Consider the following 15371-nt stretch of genomic DNA (forward strand, 5'->3'; position numbering starts at 1 on the left):
CACATGTACACACAAAACAGATGACAATCCCATTTTTTTAGGCTAACCACAATGGTTAAGACTCACAATCTGGCCCCAGCCCAACCTACCTTTGCTTCTTTATCACTCACTCTCCACCTAAGTCTCAGGTCTAGCCTCACCACACCACTTCACACTTTGGATTGGCCACTCTGTTTTCGCATTCAAGCTATTCCCACTGCAGATTCGCCTTCCCATTCTTTTCCAACTGGGAAACTCCCTATGCTCATAGGTCACATGCTCCCTGTGAAGTCTTCTCTGACCTTATTAGGTTTCCTGGCCATCATCTGTGGTTGCCTCCTAGGAACTCTGTTCATACAACCAGTGGAACTTCTTTCATACTGCAGATACTGTCTACTTTCACCATGATGAGTGTTCCTCAATGGCAGATGGCATAAAAGTTAGGGGCACAGTCTCTCAATCCAGAATGCCTGAGAGATCACAAGCTGCTTTTGTTATTGTATTACCCTGGACAAGTAACTCAGCCTCTCTGTGCCTTAGCTGTGTTGCCTTGGCAAGTAACTTAACCTCTGTGTCTCAGTTTTCTTATTCATAAAATTTCCTTTTATAGAGCTATCTTAACCTTCCTAAACAGATCAGAAAGGGATTATAGCAGTTTCGGACACATAATAAGTACTCAACACTAAAAATACTACTTACTAATATGAAATAATTTAACATATCAATGTATTAGATTAACAATCCTAAAACACTGAAGATCTCTCTCTGATTTGTCCCTATATTCCTCCTCATATCTAACTCAGTGTCTGTAACCTAAATGATGGCGATACTAAAAGAGATACAAAGGCAGCAGAGTTGCTGAATGCAGGGAGTATGTCATTTATTGACCCTGGGTTCCCCCACTCACTGGTCGCTACTCTTGACTCGTAGAACAACAGGTACAGAACTGCAAGGAATCATCCCCAGCTCCGTGATCACCAGATCCACCAGTTCCGGGGGGGTCACGTCATAGACTAGATTCAACAACCGTAGGGACAGGTGGTTCTGCCAGTTAGCCAGGGTCACCTGTTCTCCTCGCTCACACAGCAGATCATCAGGGTCACCTGCAATGGGAAACATACCCATTTATGTCCGTTGAGAAAACAAGTTGTAGTTCTACCCTCCCTCTCTCCCTCCCAAATCTCAGATCTTTGGAACCTTCTCTTCTGCCCTCCTGGGCTCCTTACCTAGCTCATTAGAGACAAAGGCATCAGTCTGCACACGCTCACAGAACTTGTATGTTTCACAGCAGACCAGCACTGGCACATTATGCGCTCGTGCCACCAGGGCCAGCTGCGCTGTCCCTACCCGGGACATCACGGACCCGTTGGCCAGGAGTGCATGAGCTCCCAATAGCACCTTAGAAACCTATTTGTTTTGAACAGTGGAGAGGGGGAGAAAATGTGGCATGTGATTAATGCACCAAAAGGTTCCCCACTCCTGCCCAGGACAGCAATATTAAGACAATAACAGAACTTAATGATGGTTCTTCTTGGAAAACACCTGACCATTGACCCACTGCACCTCCCACAAGAAAATGAAACTCCAAAGTTACTTTTGTCCTGTTTCCTCTTGGTGGCTGCTAGTTTACTGTCCTTACAATAACAACACTGCTAGAACATGCTGCAGATATTTTCCCTATTAAATACAAACAAGGCTATAAAATTCTGGTATTTTTAAATAATCATAACCTTGGGAAGATAGGATTATGTCTATACCACTACACCCTTTTACATCCAACTCTGGAGTCCCTCTCCTCTGCCCTCACCTCTGGGAGCACATAGGAGGCTGCAGGAATCAGCAGGTAGGACGCAGGGACCCCAGCACGGACCAGAGAACGTAGTGTGTGCCTTCCCTCCAGCCGTGGCCGACTGTCCACCACTACCACCCGAAACCGCCGGTCCTTAGCCCAAGCCTCCTGAAGAATTCGTGATACCAGAGATGAGCTGGAGTGAATGGAGAGGAGGATTCAGTTATAGATGTCACTAACTGAGAGCCAGCCAGCTCATTACTAAAGAGCAAAAGGGCAGTCCCTTCTTCAGATTGTTTCACCCCCAATTTTCTCAGTCACAGGGTCTGGACCATACCATCCATATACCAGGATCACATCTCCATTATTGATCTTCTTACAAGCAAAGGAGGAAATTGCCTGAGCTGCCAGCACAATCTTCTCTTGCACATACCGATCAATGGCTGTTCGAAGTTCTGATTTGGCCTAAATGGATTAAAACGCTTAGGGAACAAAAAATGGACACATTTCTTCCTCTGATCTTCCTCTGATCATCATACCAGATGCCTGAGTATGCGTACAATGATGGGCTCAAAGGGGGCTTAATGGGGGCCCAAAGGTGGCACAAGTCAGACAGCCCAACCACTTCCTTAACCCTGGACCAAGGCAGAATGGCCTCATTGTCCCTTCTGGGAGTCCTGAATGTGTTTCTCAGCTGTACCCTCAGGTGCATGCCTTGCTCATTCCTCATATTCATCACCTCCTCTTCCCGCTTGGAGCTGCTCACACCCGTGATCTCCTTGTTAAGGAACTTGATGGCGTTGTACATACTTGCTGACAGGGGGCGGCACTGAGCCAGGAAGCTACAAAGACAATACCTCACGTTTGTGGGACTCTACAACTTATGTCTGTGCTTAAAAATGTTTTCTTTAAAAAGAAGACAGAGAACAGAAAAATGAAACAAGAGGTAAAAGAGCAAGAAAAAGGATACAAGCAGAGGACAAGGGGAGGTACGAGCGGACTTGCAGTGGTTGTCCTTACCTGAAGTAGGGCTTTAGTTTATTCACTAGATCCCTTGAGAGTTCTTCATTGGGGGGTGTTGTGTAATCCTGAATCACCTACAGGGTACACACAGTGATCAGCAAAACGTCCCTTAATAAAGGTCTCTGAGAGGGGGGGTAGGGCAAGTTTCACTGAGCAAAGTGTTCTGAGGGTAGAGTCATTCCCTCTGTCTCCCAGAAATTACTTTGGGTGAGAGGAAGCTGGGGTAGTGTTGGGGAAGGTGGGATTCGGCCATAGAGGGAACAGGACGGGGCATACCTGCTGCAAGGCACGAAGCAGGGCAATACACCGGGCATTGGAGCCACTGACCAGGCCCTGGGAGTACTGCAGGCCGAGTCGCACCATGGCTGGGTGGATCACAGAGGATGGGATGCTGATGGGATGGCGGTGTCACATACTTTGCAAGGGAGCTTGAGCACCTATTGCCCACCTGCCCCTGATGAAAAGGAACTTCCTTCACTAGCACAGACACCCCCATTTCCTCTAGAGTTTTGCCTTATGTGCAGGCTTCTTCCCACAGACCCCATCTCAAATTTCCAGTCACTTTCAATACTGAGTCACCAAAACTCCTAGAACTTAAATTAAAAGTTATGACAGTTTCATAGAATCCTACCTCATATACTGAGTCAGAGAGTTTTGTTTGCTGTACTGGGGTAGGTGGGAGAAAAGACTGACTTTGGATCCATAATCGTTTCGCGTAGGAACCTTGACAAAACGGGAACAGGAGCAGTGGAAAGCAAGTAAACAGTGAGGCTACTTTGCCCCAAATTCCCATTATTCTCCAGGGTCTCACTTTGCCTCGATCACCTCACCCTCCCTCCCCCCGCCGACCCCCACCATCCCATCTCCCTTAGGCAATTTCTGGCCACACACTGAAACCACTTCCTACCTGTTGTTGCTCTGGTTTTTTAGCAAGCCTTCTCAGAAGTGTGAGGTCATCAACCTGAGCGTGCTCAGGGAGACGCTTCACTCCTAAAAGATAATAACCATGTTTTTAAGACGGTGTAGGTAATAATGAGAAATCTGCTTTTAAAGCATAAGGGACACCAAGAAAAACTGAACAGAGGGGAGGGGAAAAACAGGGGAGAAAAGAATAGAAAAATAAAGACAGGATGAGGTAGAGGGGAGAATTTTGAGCTCTTGGTCCCAAGGCAAAGAATGGGAAGGGAGAGCTGTTTTACCATGGGGAAGCCTGAGCTAACACAAGAATTAAAATCAAAACAGAGGTCTTGAAATGAAGGGAAAGTACCTGAGGGGGTTTCTCCAGCTGTGCTGGGGCAGGCCCGAGGAGGTGGTCCTCCTTGTTCCCCTTTCCTTGCCTGTTTCAGGGCCCGCTCTGCCTCCTGCTTAGCTCGCCGTTCAGCACGAAGTTCAGCTTTACTTCGACCAGTTGGAACTTTCTCCCCAGCAATAGCCAGCTGACTGCCTGGTCCTGGCAGTTCTTTGGTTGGGCCTACGAAATATAGAAGCGGTGCCCAAACTCCAGGCAGGTAATATCTACCTATGCCCCAGCCAAAGCTTCTCTGCTTATCTAAACTTCCTCGCAGGACGCCTGGGTGGCTCAATCCCTAAAGCGCCTGCCTTCAGCTCAGGTCATGATCCCAGGATCCTGGGATCAAGCCCCGCATCGGGCTCCTTGCTCAGCAGGAAACCTGCTGCTCTCTCTGCCTGCAGCTCTCCCTACTTGTGTGCTCTTGCTCACTCTCTGACAAATAAATAAGTAAAATCTTAAATAAACTTTTTCGCTTTTCACTTGCTCAAACCAACTTTGTCCTGTCTCCTCCTCTTCTCTCCCACACATCCCTCTACCAGTTCCACACCCCAGCCTTTTAAAAAAGCCTCCGCACCTTGACACTGGGCTGCAGGTACAGCAGAGCCAGTTTCTGGTTCTGCTCCCTTTTCCTCCTTCCGTTTCTTCTTTTGCTGTTTCTTTTCCTTCCGAAGCTGCAGCTTCTCTTCTTGGGTCATCTCCCTCCCTGCTGCCTGAGACACAAACATAGAATACTGCTCTTCCCCAACAATTCCAAAGACGAAAAAACACTACTGGTGCCTTCCAAGATTCCTATAAGGTAAAGCCCCTAATCCTCCCTAACTCTAACGAGCTAGCTGTTACAAGCTTACATCCCATAGAGATCGAAGTTTCTCCTCCAGGATCAGAGTCACATACTGTTAAGGCTGAAAGAATTCTGTAAAATCTGGTTTTCCTGAGAAATAAAGTGAAACGGGGATGGAGGCTGGGGCGGAATGAAGCTGACACAGCCTCCTGCGTAGAGCTTGACAGGCGTTTTGGGAGGGCACCCTCACTTACCCCAGGCCGAGTAGAAAGCTCCGCCTTCATCCCAGACCCCGAGTCTGCATCAGAAAACAGGTCACAAAGTGAGCCAGAGAGCCTCCGGGAGGGTTTGGAGGGGCTCGTACCCGGCGCGGCTGGCTGCTGGGTCGGCATGACCACAGCTCCGCCGTCAGGCGGGAGGCAAGCCAGGGACCCGCGTGGGGACGCAATGCGCGGCAAGATCAAAAGGAAGGCGGGGGAGGGAGCCGAGCGCGGCCCCCCACCCTTCTCGCCGGAGCCAGCCGGTACGCGGCGCGGGGCTGCGCCCCAGGCAGCGCACCCCAGAGTCCGGAGAGGCGCCGGAACGGAACGACAGGACCCAGAGGGACTCAGGGCTCTGCCGCAGCCGTCTGGCGCCCGGCGGCTCGCGTACCTGTGAGTGCGCCCCCCCTCTTCACTCACCCTCACGGACAGCCACAGCCACGGCAGCCATCACCCTCGGTCCTAGGCTCCGCCCGCCGCAGTCCCTGGGCCTACAGCGCCACCTGGGCCGACACCCGCGGCGCGCAGCCCTCCGCGGACTACAATGTCCGACGTGCACTGGGGCTCTGCCCCGGACTACGGGCACCGAGGAGGGCCCTCTCAGCTTTGAGCTCCCGGCGTGGCAGTCGGCTCTTGCCCTTTAGACTACAGTTCCCAGCATGCCAGGGGGGGCTGGGCCCAGAGCGGACGTCCCACCACTCTTTCCACCTCCGATCCCAGCCCCCCACCCCCAAAATGGCGAGTGAGGCAGCGGGGACGCGCTGAGCGGCGGAGGCGAGCGTGTAAAGCCGCTGCGGCCCTGTCAGTCCGGAGCCCAGCTGGGCCCTGCCGCAGGGAACATGCACTTTTCCATTCCTGAAACCGAGTCCCGCAGCGGGGACAGCGGCGGCTCCGCCTACGTGGTGAGGAGCGGCCGGAGCCGGGCCGGGCAGGGGCGGGGATAACGGGCCGGAGCCTTCTCGGAGCGGCCTCCGAGGCCTGGCCGCCACCCTTGGGGCCTGGTCCCAGGCCGCCGATTCCCGACGGCCTCGCTGGGAGCTTATATCCCGTCTCAGATTCGTCCAAAGGTCGCCCAAGCTCCCTCAGGTCCTTTGTTCGCCCGCGTCGTCTTCCTCTGGCTGGGCCGCGGCCGCTCTGGTGGGCGTCACTGGCCTCTTGGGGAGGGAGACTGCGGCATGAGCGCCCGAGTTGCCCCCGGCTGGTCCTTCTGCTTTAGGACCTGGCCCTGGGGAAAACAGACTAATAAACCCTCGGACGATCTCGGTGCGTTACTCAGGCGGAGCTTGTGCCAGACGACTTCTGGCCAGGGTTTTCAAGGGGGTCGCCCAGATCGCGACCCTATAATGCCTGCTTTTGTGTCTTCAGGCCTATAACATTCACGTGAATGGAGTCCTGCATTGCCGGGTGCGCTACAGCCAGCTTCTGGGGCTGCACGAGCAGGTGGGACCAGCACCCCTTGAGGCAGCTTTCCTACATCTTTCCTACACCTGGGCATCAGTGTCTCCATTTTTCGCCTCTTGGCTTCCTCGTAGATTGTGTAGTTTCCCTTTAATCACTGCCACTGGGGCGGATCTGGTACTTTGTCTTATCGATTGACATTTCTGGGGAACTCCCTAAGAAGCTTACTGTCTGTGGCTCTAACTGCTCATCTTTATACTCACATCCGCCTTTTTGCTTCCCTGTCCCCAGTCTTACTTCAGCCTTTGCCTGTGCATGGAAAAACCGACCTCCCCCCTCTGCTGCCAAAGCACATTTTTTTCTGTCATCTGAGCTGCAACTTGAAATTCTTTTCCCTTCTCAAACAAATCATTCACCTTTCAGTGGGCCTACCTATTCAGTTATCCTTATGTATCTCTGATGCAATGTTTCTATGTTCTCCTGACCAGGTTGCAAGGTCTCTTCAACTCAGTACAGAGTCCTGGTTCTGCTGATAACTAGCTGTGAAACCCTGAGCAGTTACCTAATTTCTTTGGGCCTTAGTTTCTAAGACCGAAAAATGTATTTGTTGATCTGCAAAGTCCCTTTAAGTCTTAACACATTTTTTGAATGTATTTAGCTGTACTTAACTGGGAACATAAATTTTCCTTATAAAGTTCTTTGCTTCTGGTGAGGGTTCAATGGACACAGTCTTGCTAAATAATCAAAGGATTTCCTAGGCCCTGGCCCTATACAAACCTTAGCCACACTGTGAAGGGGCTGACTTGTACATAGTAAGATAGAAAAGAACTTATATTTAGGACAGAGGAACAGCTCCACTGGGATGCTACCTCTGCCAAAGGAATGATTTCCTGGATAGCCAGGGTAGATTGCAGGGCGGGGAGGGGGGGAGCTGAGGGAAGAGAAGGGGAACCCAAGAGAACTCCCATTGTGAGTGTGGATTGCCTCTTCTCATTTGCTATGTTTTTTGTGAAGGGTTGTATCTCTTTCTCCACATAGCTTCGGAAGGAGTATGGGGCCAATGTTCTTCCTGCATTTCCCCCAAAGAAGCTTTTCTCTCTGACACCTGCTGAGGTAGAACAGAGGAGAGAGCAGTTAGAGAAGTACATGCAAGCTGGTGAGTGGTTGGAGGGAACTTTAGGCTGTGTTGAGAGCTATGGGAAGAGACTCAAAGCAGTTGGTTCTGTAGACTGGCCTGAATTAATTTCTACATCTGGGGAGCCTCTTGTTTGATCTGTTATTTAATTAGGAAAAAAAGTTGCAAGAGTTTGAGCTGCTCTAAGTATCAGCAAAGCAATTTGGTCAATATACTAATACAGTTTGGAAATACCAGTGTAACACTACATAGTCTTAAAGCAGTTTAGATTGGTGGGGAGAACTTAATTTGTATCTGACGTGCTTTAGATTAACATCATTGTTATTTCCTTAGTTCTGTAGACTGGACTCAACTAGATGGCAGCCATGGGTGGGGCAGGTGAAGAATATATGCAAACATTGAGTGAGGTGAGGCCAGCTGGGGGATATGACAGGCCATCATCAGCCCAGGAAGTGGGGTAGGGGGGGACCTACCAAGAACAGAACTGGGGGAAGTCCAGAGGGAGTCCTAAGTTACTGGAATAGTGTTCTCTTGTCCCCACAGTTCGGCAAGACCCGCTGCTTGGGAGCAGTGAGACCTTCAATAGCTTCCTGCGTCGGGCACAACAGGTAAGGCTCTGGGTGGGAAGGAGATTTAAGGGAAGGACTTTCCTGTAGGGCCATGTCATTTTAAGGCAGTGGCTACGGAAGAGTCATCCTGGTACCTTTTTTTATGAGAGGGGGCTTCTGCTGTACCAGTGAAATCAAGGAAACCCAGCCTGTAATTAAGCAACTGCAAATAGACACCAGAAGGACCTAGAAATAGAGAGTTGGGGATGGGTCAGAGCTGGACGCTGGGCAGGTGTTAATAAGGCAGTGCCTCCATTCTCATGTATGTTCACACCAGGAGACACAGCAGGTCCCCACTGAGGAGGTTTCCTTGGAAGTGCTTCTCAGCAACGGGCAGAAAGTTCTGGTCAATGTGCTAACTTCAGATCAGACTGAAGATGTCCTAGAGGTGAGGCACTTGTACTTCACTGCCCCACTTCCCCCGCACCCCAGGGTCCCAGGTTTGGGGGTGATTGGAACCAGTCAGTATGATGAGCTGTACTTGCTTCCCTATTCCCAGGCTGTGGCTGCAAAGCTGGATCTTCCAGATGACTTGATCGGATACTTTAGTCTCTTTCTAGTTCGAGAAAAAGAGGATGGAACCTTTTCTTGTGAGTTTCTGTGGACGTGACTGCTTCCCTGTTCTTCTAGTAGTGAATTTGCCCCGCTAATTCTTCCCCAAATCTGCCATTTCCTCAGGGCTCCTCTCCTGACTTTTCTCCCCTTGAGTCTTATGACATTTCCTTTTTTTTTTTTCTTTAACCCATAGTTGTACGGAAGTTGCAAGAGTTTGAGCTGCCTTATGTATCTGTTACCAGTCTTCGGAGTCAAGAGTATAAGATTGTGCTAAGGAAGAGGTCAGGGCTGGGCTTGGAGGAGGGGGAGGGTGCTGGATTGATTACTGGGCCATGTGCTGAGACAGAATAACCTTGACAAGGGGGTAGCGCTGGGTGTTTCTACCAGGCCTCCCAAGCTTCCTCCCACTATACCACCGTATTTGCCCAGTAGTTCCAGTTTGCTGTTTTCTATTCCACCTCTCTTGCCTTACCCCAGCTTAGCCCCATTACCCCTTTCCACCCCTTGGCCTCACAGTTATTGGGACTCTGCCTATGATGACGATGTCATGGAGAACCGGGTTGGCCTGAACCTGCTTTATGCTCAGGTGAGCTTGGAGCTGCCTCAGAACCCTTCCCCTGAAGTAGATACTGGTGTCCCGCTCTGCCAAGGAAACTCTTCATGTCTTTACACCCAGTGCACGGGAAAGTTCCTAGAATACTAGCAGGGCACCTGGCACTGTCCCTACTTTGTAAGCTGATATAGTCAAGGACTCATCGCAAAGAGGTTGCTCAAGCATGGGGCTAAGGGTCAGGCTGGACAGAGGTAACTGGACACTTTCCTTGGACCTCTGATTGGAAGCCCCAAACCCCCCCATCCCTTGTCTCTACCTTAGACAGTATCAGACATTGAGCGTGGGTGGATTCTGGTCACCAAGGAACAGCACCGGCAGCTCAAATCTCTGCAAGAGAAAGTCTCCAAGAAGGAGGTGAGCCTGCTTTCCTGTCTCCTTCCAAGGGTTGTTTTCTGACTCAGCCCACTTCCTGTCCTGACCCACCCCACGTGGTGACTGGGTTTCAGTTCCTGCGGCTGGCACAGACACTGCGGCACTACGGCTACTTGCGCTTTGATGCCTGCGTGGCGGACTTCCCAGAGAAGGACTGTCCCGTGGTGGTGAGCGCAGGCAACAGCGAGCTCAGCCTCCAGCTCCGCCTGCCCGGCCAGCAGCTCCGCGAAGGCTCCTTCCGGGTCACCCGCATGCGGTGCTGGCGGGTCACCTCCTCTGTGAGTGGGGGTAGGCCTTCGGGATGGTGGCCCTTGAGCTTTGGGAATGCGCTGCAGTAGATCAAGGAGGGAGGCAGATTGGCCGGAACAATCTCAGCCTGACTCTCCTTTCTCTACCAGGTGCCACTGCCCAGTGGAGGCACAAGCAGCCCAGGCCGGGGCCGGGGTGAGGTGCGCCTGGAACTGGCTTTTGAATACCTCATGAGCAAGGACCGGCTACAGTGGGTCACCATCACCAGCCCCCAGGTGTGAGCCCACCCTCAGGCCTCCTCTGGAGCCCATTGCACCGTCTCTTAGATACCCAAGTCTAGGGCTTCCAGGACTCCATGTGAGTGGGAGCCCTTGTCTTAGGGGTGTTGGGCTCAGGATGACCACTCTAGTCAGGCTGAGCTCTCTTCTTGCCCTCAGGCTATCATGATGAGTATCTGCTTGCAGTCCATGGTAGATGAACTGATGGTGAAGAAATCTGGTGGTAGCATCAGGAAGGTAAGCAACAGGTGTGGACCAAGCAGCTGAGTGGTTGTGCTCTCCCTGCCTCTTGTCCTAAGTGTGAAGCTTCTCCCAAGAGAGAGGAGAAGTGGTGGGGATTCCAAAGGGATCCTGCTCTTATCAGCACTTCACATCTCCATCCCTAGATGCTGCGCCGGCGAGTGGGGGGCACCCTGAGACGCTCAGACAGCCAGCAAGCAGTGAAGTCCCCACCCCTGCTTGTAGGTATCACTTTCTGATCAGTACCCCAGCTGCCAGCCTTGCCTTTAACTCCCCCAGTGAGGTCTCTGACACCTCTGCCTCCTCTTCCCCAGGAGTCACCCGATGCCAGCCGGGAGTCCACGGTCAAACTCTCAGTGAGTTTCCCATGAGGGTTGGTGAGGTTGGCGTGGGTAGGGGATCTCAGGGAGGCCCAAGCCCTCTGACCCCAACCCTGCCTTTGTTACAGAGCAAGCTGAGTGCCGTGAGCTTGCGGGGGATTGGCAGTCCCAGCACAGATGCCAGTGCCAGTGACGTCCACGGCAATTTTGCCTTCGAGGGCATTGGAGATGAGGATCTGTGATCTCCAGTGCTCAGATGTCTGCCCTCTACCCCAGAGGAATGTTCAGAAACTTGCCCTGTGCCTCTATCCCCCAAGCCAGGGGGGGTTTTTTTCCTTCCTTCCTTCCTTCCTTCCTTCCCCTTTCTTCTCTTGGCCAGGGGCTTCCTAACCCACCTTCCCTTCCACCCCCTGGGCTGGCTGCACAAAGGATTGTTCTCTCTTTTCAGAGCTGGCCCTCAATGCCAAATTAGCATTTAGTATTTTGCACAAAGTCCAAGGGACCATGGCTACCTGCCTTGGGGAGGAAACACAGCTTCCCCTACGGCTGCTTCTGGCTTCTCGGGGCCATGGGCCAAGGGGATGGGCAGAGGTCTGTGTATGGTCTGGCCCAGCTCCCCGTCATTAAACTCAGCCTGATTGCTGCCTACCTCTGTTTCCCTTCACTGCCCCGGCTCCCCCCCATCACAGCACAGACTGCTGTGCTAAGGGTGAGGTGGAGCTGTGCTTGCCACTGCCAACTCAGCATAGACATGGCTTTGTTAGTGTTTCCTTTATTATAAAGCACTGAAATAAGTTAAATAAACAGGTGGGAGGCTGGGCAATCCCCCAGCCAGTTCCTCTACTGCCCCTGGGAGCAGTGGAGGTGAATGCAGGGCCCTTCTCACTGAGCTCATGAAGTGCCTCAGTCAAGGAAGGCCCCCTGGTCCGTATGGGCCCCTCGCCCATGGGGTTTGGGCTGGTCCATATAGTGCCTAGGTTAGTCTGTGGAGCCCCTGGCCAGCGGGGGAGGAAGTAGAAGGTGGCTTCCGGTCCATCGGTATAAAAGGTACAGGAGAGGCAGGGCTAATCCACAGGGCCCTGAGGGAGAAGGACCTGGTTCAGGGCGAGTCCGTGTGGAGAGCCCGGCTACCAGCAGCACTCAAAGCTGTCGGGCCCCGAGAGCTCAACACAGAGGAGGGGCTGTGAGGTGGGGCCCAGCCCTCGGAGGCCGAGAGGCCAGGCCCTCCTGCCCCACCATGGCCGTGCACCTTCTGGTGGCGTTTGTAGTTGTCCCAGTGGCCCGTGGTGTAGGCGCAGGTGGCACAGCGGAAGGGCTTCTCGCCTGTGTGCCGCAGCATGTGGCGTTTGAGGTTCATGCTCTGATTGCAGCTGTAGTTGCAAAGGCTACACCGAAAAGGTTTGTCCCCAGAGTGGATGCGACCATGACGCTTGAGGTTGGCCAGGTTGCCACAGGCATAGGGGCAGAGGGGGCACTTGTAGGGCTTCTCTCCTGTGTGGACGCGCTGGTGCCGTTTCAGGTTATCCAGATGAGCAGAGGCATAGGGACAGCGGGCGCAGCGAAAGGGCTTCTCGCCACTGTGCGTCTTCATGTGCCGGGCCAGGTGGTTGGGATAGTGAGTGGCAAAGGGGCAGAGGCTACAGGCAAAGCCTTTGTCACTGGGGCCCTGGGGCCCCCCACTGGCACCCCCTCCAGCCTCTCCTCGCATGCAGCGCCCACACATGGCAGCTCCCAGCCGGCTACCCTCCCCCTCCTCCAGCTCCTGTCCACAGTTGCGGCAGGTCCAAGGGAACAGCAGCTCTGGCAGTGGTTCTGATCCAGTCCCACAGAGGCCCTCCCCGTCACCCCGCAGCTGCCCACAGTCCGGCAGGAAACTGGCACCACCTGGTGGCACATGGAGGCTCAAGTCCGGAAGCAGCAGAGCATCTGTGGGGACAGTGAGACCTGAGCTATGAATCCAAGTATCCCTAGGGCCACCCACCCACAGCCCAGGTTCTTTTGGGTTCTGGCTTTTTACCTTCAGGTCGCCGGGGCACTGCCCCCTCCTGCTCTGTGGGACTGGGAGGCCGGGTGGGACGTGGAGCGCAGCAGCGGAAGCCACAGGTCGGGCAGGGAGGAGTGGGGGGCCCCGCGTGGGTGCGCTGATGCCGCCTCAGGTTGCCCAGGCTGCTGCAGGCAAAGGGGCAGTGGGGACAGCGGTAGGGCTTCTCGCCAGTGTGGGTGCGGGTATGTCGCGTCAGGTTGACGAGCTGGGCTGAGGCGTAGGGGCAGCGGCCACAGCGGAACGGCTTCTCCCCGCTGTGTGTCTGCATGTGCCGCTTCAGGTGGCTCGAGTAGTGGGACACGAAGGCGCAGAGGCGGCATGAGTATAGTAGCCGTGGGGGCAGCGGGGGCCCCCCACCCGGCCCTCCTGCCCCACAACACGGCCCCTCACCTGTCGGCCCCCCACACAGCTGGCAGGCTGGGCCTGGCCTCTCACCCCTGGCCTCCCCTGGACCCCTGGCTGGTTCCTCAACTTCACTCTCAGCACTTAGTGGCCGGCCGCCCCCAGACTCGTCATCACTCAGCCCGTAGGGAAGCCCAGGCCTGGCCCCCAGAGAGTCTCCTGGTAAGACAGACATGAGAAGAGACATCAACATGGGGTAGGACCAGGCTCCAAACTCGCTTAGTGTATCTCCCCTCCCCTTGCTTGGCTCCACCCTTCACTTCAGTGATCCTAAAAATTCAATATGAATTATCTGCTTCTGAGTCTGTACTAACCTAGTGATGACAGCTGTACCTAATTCCACTGCATGGAAAAAGATCAAAGGCTCACAGTGGACCACAGGCTGAAATGCACCAATAATGTAATTAGCTGATTCTTGGGATAAGAAAGTTAAGTAAAAATACACAAGGCAGAGGCCTGAGACCTTATTCTAAGCTTTACGTTAGTAAGGTCCTTTTTAGTACAGAGCTGATTAGAAAATAAAAACTATGTCAAGAGTGAGGCAAAATCTGGAGTGAAGTGGATACAAAGTAATGTGCCTAAAAGACGGATTTTCTTTTACATGGATTCCCTCAATGATTTTCAAAAACATCCTTCGTATAGGTGGCCTAAGTTGGTAGGTGGTGCAGCAAATTAGGATGGGGTGATGTTTTGATTGACAGGGAAAAGGAATGTGCAAGAATACTTGGGGGTAGGGACCAAAACCTCAATAGGAAAGGGTTTATGCTGCAGGTGAAAGGGTAGTTAGATTAGGCATAACTTAATTTGAATAAGAAATTGTTTCCCTGAACCTCTTAAACTTCACATAAGGAATGTGCTAGGCAGGAGAACAAGGTTATTAAAAGGGCATTAACTTTTAACCAGTTGCTCCATGTGATTCATCCACTGTCCTGTTCATACCACCTTCGGACCAGGCCCCAGAACTTCACCTCAACAAAGTGATGGAGCTCACTGGACCATTAGGCAAGTGAAAAAATCTAGCTCAAATCTAAATAAAATCATCCCTAGGTTGTGGCACTGTTTCGTGTTTTGCTCACTGGCACTAAACCCTAACCCACCTCCTGAAGGGCTGAGGTTCCAGTGGCCACTAATCCTTGATCAAGTCCCTCAAACCCACCTTCAGAGTCTCTCTCGAAGCCCATGAGCTGGTCGCTGTTGCCGTCACCTTCCTCCTCTTCCTCTTCCTCTTCCTCCTCAAACTCCAGATCCTGGCCTAGTAGCAAATCACTCTCCAATACCAGGGCCCCGGGTCCTTCGTCGAGGGAGTCTTCGGTATCCACTGAAGAGGGGAGGGGGCTTGTAGATTCTCCCTCAGGAACCGTGCCCATCATCCGCACCCCGGGAGCTAGCCCTCGCAGCCCGTACTTCCCGAACTCGCAGACCCTCTCGGGTTCCCTTAGTACCTCGGTAGGAAGCTAGGACTCCAGATCGCCCACCCCATCCCTCAGGAGTCCCCCTCCACCCCGACCTGAACCCACTCCACTGACCCCACCCCCGCTCCTCCCCCCTCGCGGCCCCTGACCCCTGACCTTTGACCCCCTCGCATTTCACGGGCTGCGGGTGGCTCTGCTTCCTTCGGGGCATCGTGACCGGCTCCAGCCCGACGCGCCTCCGGCCTGCGGCCGCCCGGCCCCGCCCCTCCTAATCCGGCCTGCCCGCCCGCCCTTCCTCTCAGGGCCCGCGGGCCGCCTCCATGCAGCGGCGCGGGCCCCGGGCAGCCCCCGGCCCTGGCCCCGGCGCCCAGCTCAGGCCGCTCCCGCCGCCGCCGCCGCCGCGTCCATTCATGGAGCCCCCTACCCCCCCCTACGGAGACCAGCTGGTACCTCCGTCCTCGCTTCCGCTTCCGCTGCCGCAGAGCCACACGGGACGCGTAGTCTGGGAAAAGCAAAAGCGGCGAAAACGTCCAGAGCGTGACCAGGAAGTGATTGTGACGAAAGGAAGCGGGCGAGCCAATCAGAGATCAGACAGAAACCAGGCGGGTGAGGAGGGCAGAAG

The 15371-nt window shown here is 53.5% G+C and overlaps 3 protein-coding genes across 6 annotated transcripts; 1 reads left to right on the forward strand and 2 right to left on the reverse strand.

The window, feature by feature from the left end:
• Positions 1-834: 834 nt before the first annotated feature.
• EIF2B4 (eukaryotic translation initiation factor 2B subunit delta) lies at positions 835-5698 on the reverse strand. Of its 3 annotated transcripts, XM_036090311.2 has the most exons (13): positions 5544-5698; positions 5118-5161; positions 4657-4792; positions 4059-4262; positions 3699-3781; positions 3423-3514; positions 3068-3182; positions 2789-2865; positions 2508-2610; positions 2106-2233; positions 1787-1964; positions 1206-1386; positions 835-1082 (listed from the first exon to the last, which is right to left on the reverse strand). In XM_036090311.2, the coding sequence occupies exons 1-13, from the start codon at positions 5572-5574 to the stop codon at positions 883-885; spliced, it is 1572 nt and encodes a 523-aa protein (XP_035946204.1). In that variant the 5' UTR covers positions 5575-5698; the 3' UTR covers positions 835-882. The 3 variants fall into 3 exon arrangements, with proteins under 3 accessions (XP_035946204.1, XP_035946203.1, XP_077912239.1); XM_036090310.2 differs by lacking the exon at positions 5544-5698 and having other exon boundaries at positions 5118-5459; XM_078056113.1 differs by lacking the exons at positions 3699-3781; positions 4059-4262; positions 4657-4792; positions 5118-5161; positions 5544-5698 and having other exon boundaries at positions 3068-3156.
• A 118-nt stretch (positions 5699-5816) lies between these two features.
• SNX17 (sorting nexin 17) lies at positions 5817-11539 on the forward strand. Its single transcript, XM_036090315.2, has 15 exons — positions 5817-6025; positions 6489-6563; positions 7560-7677; positions 8200-8264; positions 8542-8652; positions 8764-8854; positions 9013-9100; positions 9336-9405; positions 9694-9786; positions 9879-10082; positions 10203-10328; positions 10491-10568; positions 10718-10792; positions 10886-10927; positions 11020-11539. Exons 1-15 carry the CDS (start codon positions 5963-5965, stop codon positions 11131-11133), a joined length of 1413 nt encoding a protein of 470 aa, XP_035946208.1. The 5' UTR covers positions 5817-5962; the 3' UTR covers positions 11134-11539.
• Positions 11540-11647: 108 nt separating this feature from the next.
• Positions 11648-15341, reverse strand: ZNF513 (zinc finger protein 513). Of its 2 annotated transcripts, none has more exons than XM_036090313.2 (4): positions 15200-15341; positions 14494-14655; positions 12909-13496; positions 11648-12817 (listed from the first exon to the last, which is right to left on the reverse strand). In XM_036090313.2, the coding sequence occupies exons 2-4, from the start codon at positions 14516-14518 to the stop codon at positions 11991-11993; spliced, it is 1440 nt and encodes a 479-aa protein (XP_035946206.1). In that variant the 5' UTR covers positions 14519-14655; positions 15200-15341; the 3' UTR covers positions 11648-11990. The 2 variants fall into 2 exon arrangements, with proteins under 2 accessions (XP_035946206.1, XP_035946205.1); XM_036090312.2 differs by lacking the exon at positions 15200-15341 and adding an exon at positions 14906-15146.
• Between the last annotated feature and the right edge of the window lie 30 nt (positions 15342-15371).

The sequence above is a fragment of the Halichoerus grypus genome, chromosome 10 (genome assembly GCF_964656455.1).
Source record: "Halichoerus grypus chromosome 10, mHalGry1.hap1.1, whole genome shotgun sequence".
NCBI lineage: Eukaryota > Metazoa > Chordata > Mammalia > Carnivora > Phocidae > Halichoerus > Halichoerus grypus.

What these genes read in the sequence shown, in the direction of transcription:
- EIF2B4 (XM_036090310.2), bottom strand. Translation starts at nt 5,255, where the DNA reads ATGCCGACCCAGCAGCCAGCCGCGCCGGGTACGAGCCCCTCCAAACCC. An exon ending in TCTCTGACTCAGTATATGAG is followed by an intron (nt 3,183 to 3,422) that starts GTAGGATTCTAT and finishes CCATCCCATCAG; the next exon opens with CATCCCATCCTCTGTGATCC. An exon ending in TGCTTCGTGCCTTGCAGCAG is followed by an intron (nt 2,866 to 3,067) that starts GTATGCCCCGTC and finishes TGTACCCTGTAG; the next exon opens with GTGATTCAGGATTACACAAC.
- SNX17 (XM_036090315.2), top strand. Translation starts at nt 5,963, where the DNA reads ATGCACTTTTCCATTCCTGAAACCGAGTCCCGCAGCGGGGACAGCGGC. An exon ending in AGAGGATGGAACCTTTTCTT is followed by an intron (nt 8,855 to 9,012) that starts GTGAGTTTCTGT and finishes TTTAACCCATAG; the next exon opens with TTGTACGGAAGTTGCAAGAG. An exon ending in TCACCATCACCAGCCCCCAG is followed by an intron (nt 10,329 to 10,490) that starts GTGTGAGCCCAC and finishes TCTTGCCCTCAG; the next exon opens with GCTATCATGATGAGTATCTG.
- ZNF513 (XM_036090312.2), bottom strand. Translation starts at nt 14,960, where the DNA reads ATGCCCCGAAGGAAGCAGAGCCACCCGCAGCCCGTGAAATGCGAGGGG. An exon ending in CTTCGAGAGAGACTCTGAAG is followed by an intron (nt 13,497 to 14,493) that starts GTGGGTTTGAGG and finishes CTGTCTTACCAG; the next exon opens with GAGACTCTCTGGGGGCCAGG. An exon ending in AGTGCCCCGGCGACCTGAAG is followed by an intron (nt 12,818 to 12,908) that starts GTAAAAAGCCAG and finishes CTGTCCCCACAG; the next exon opens with ATGCTCTGCTGCTTCCGGAC.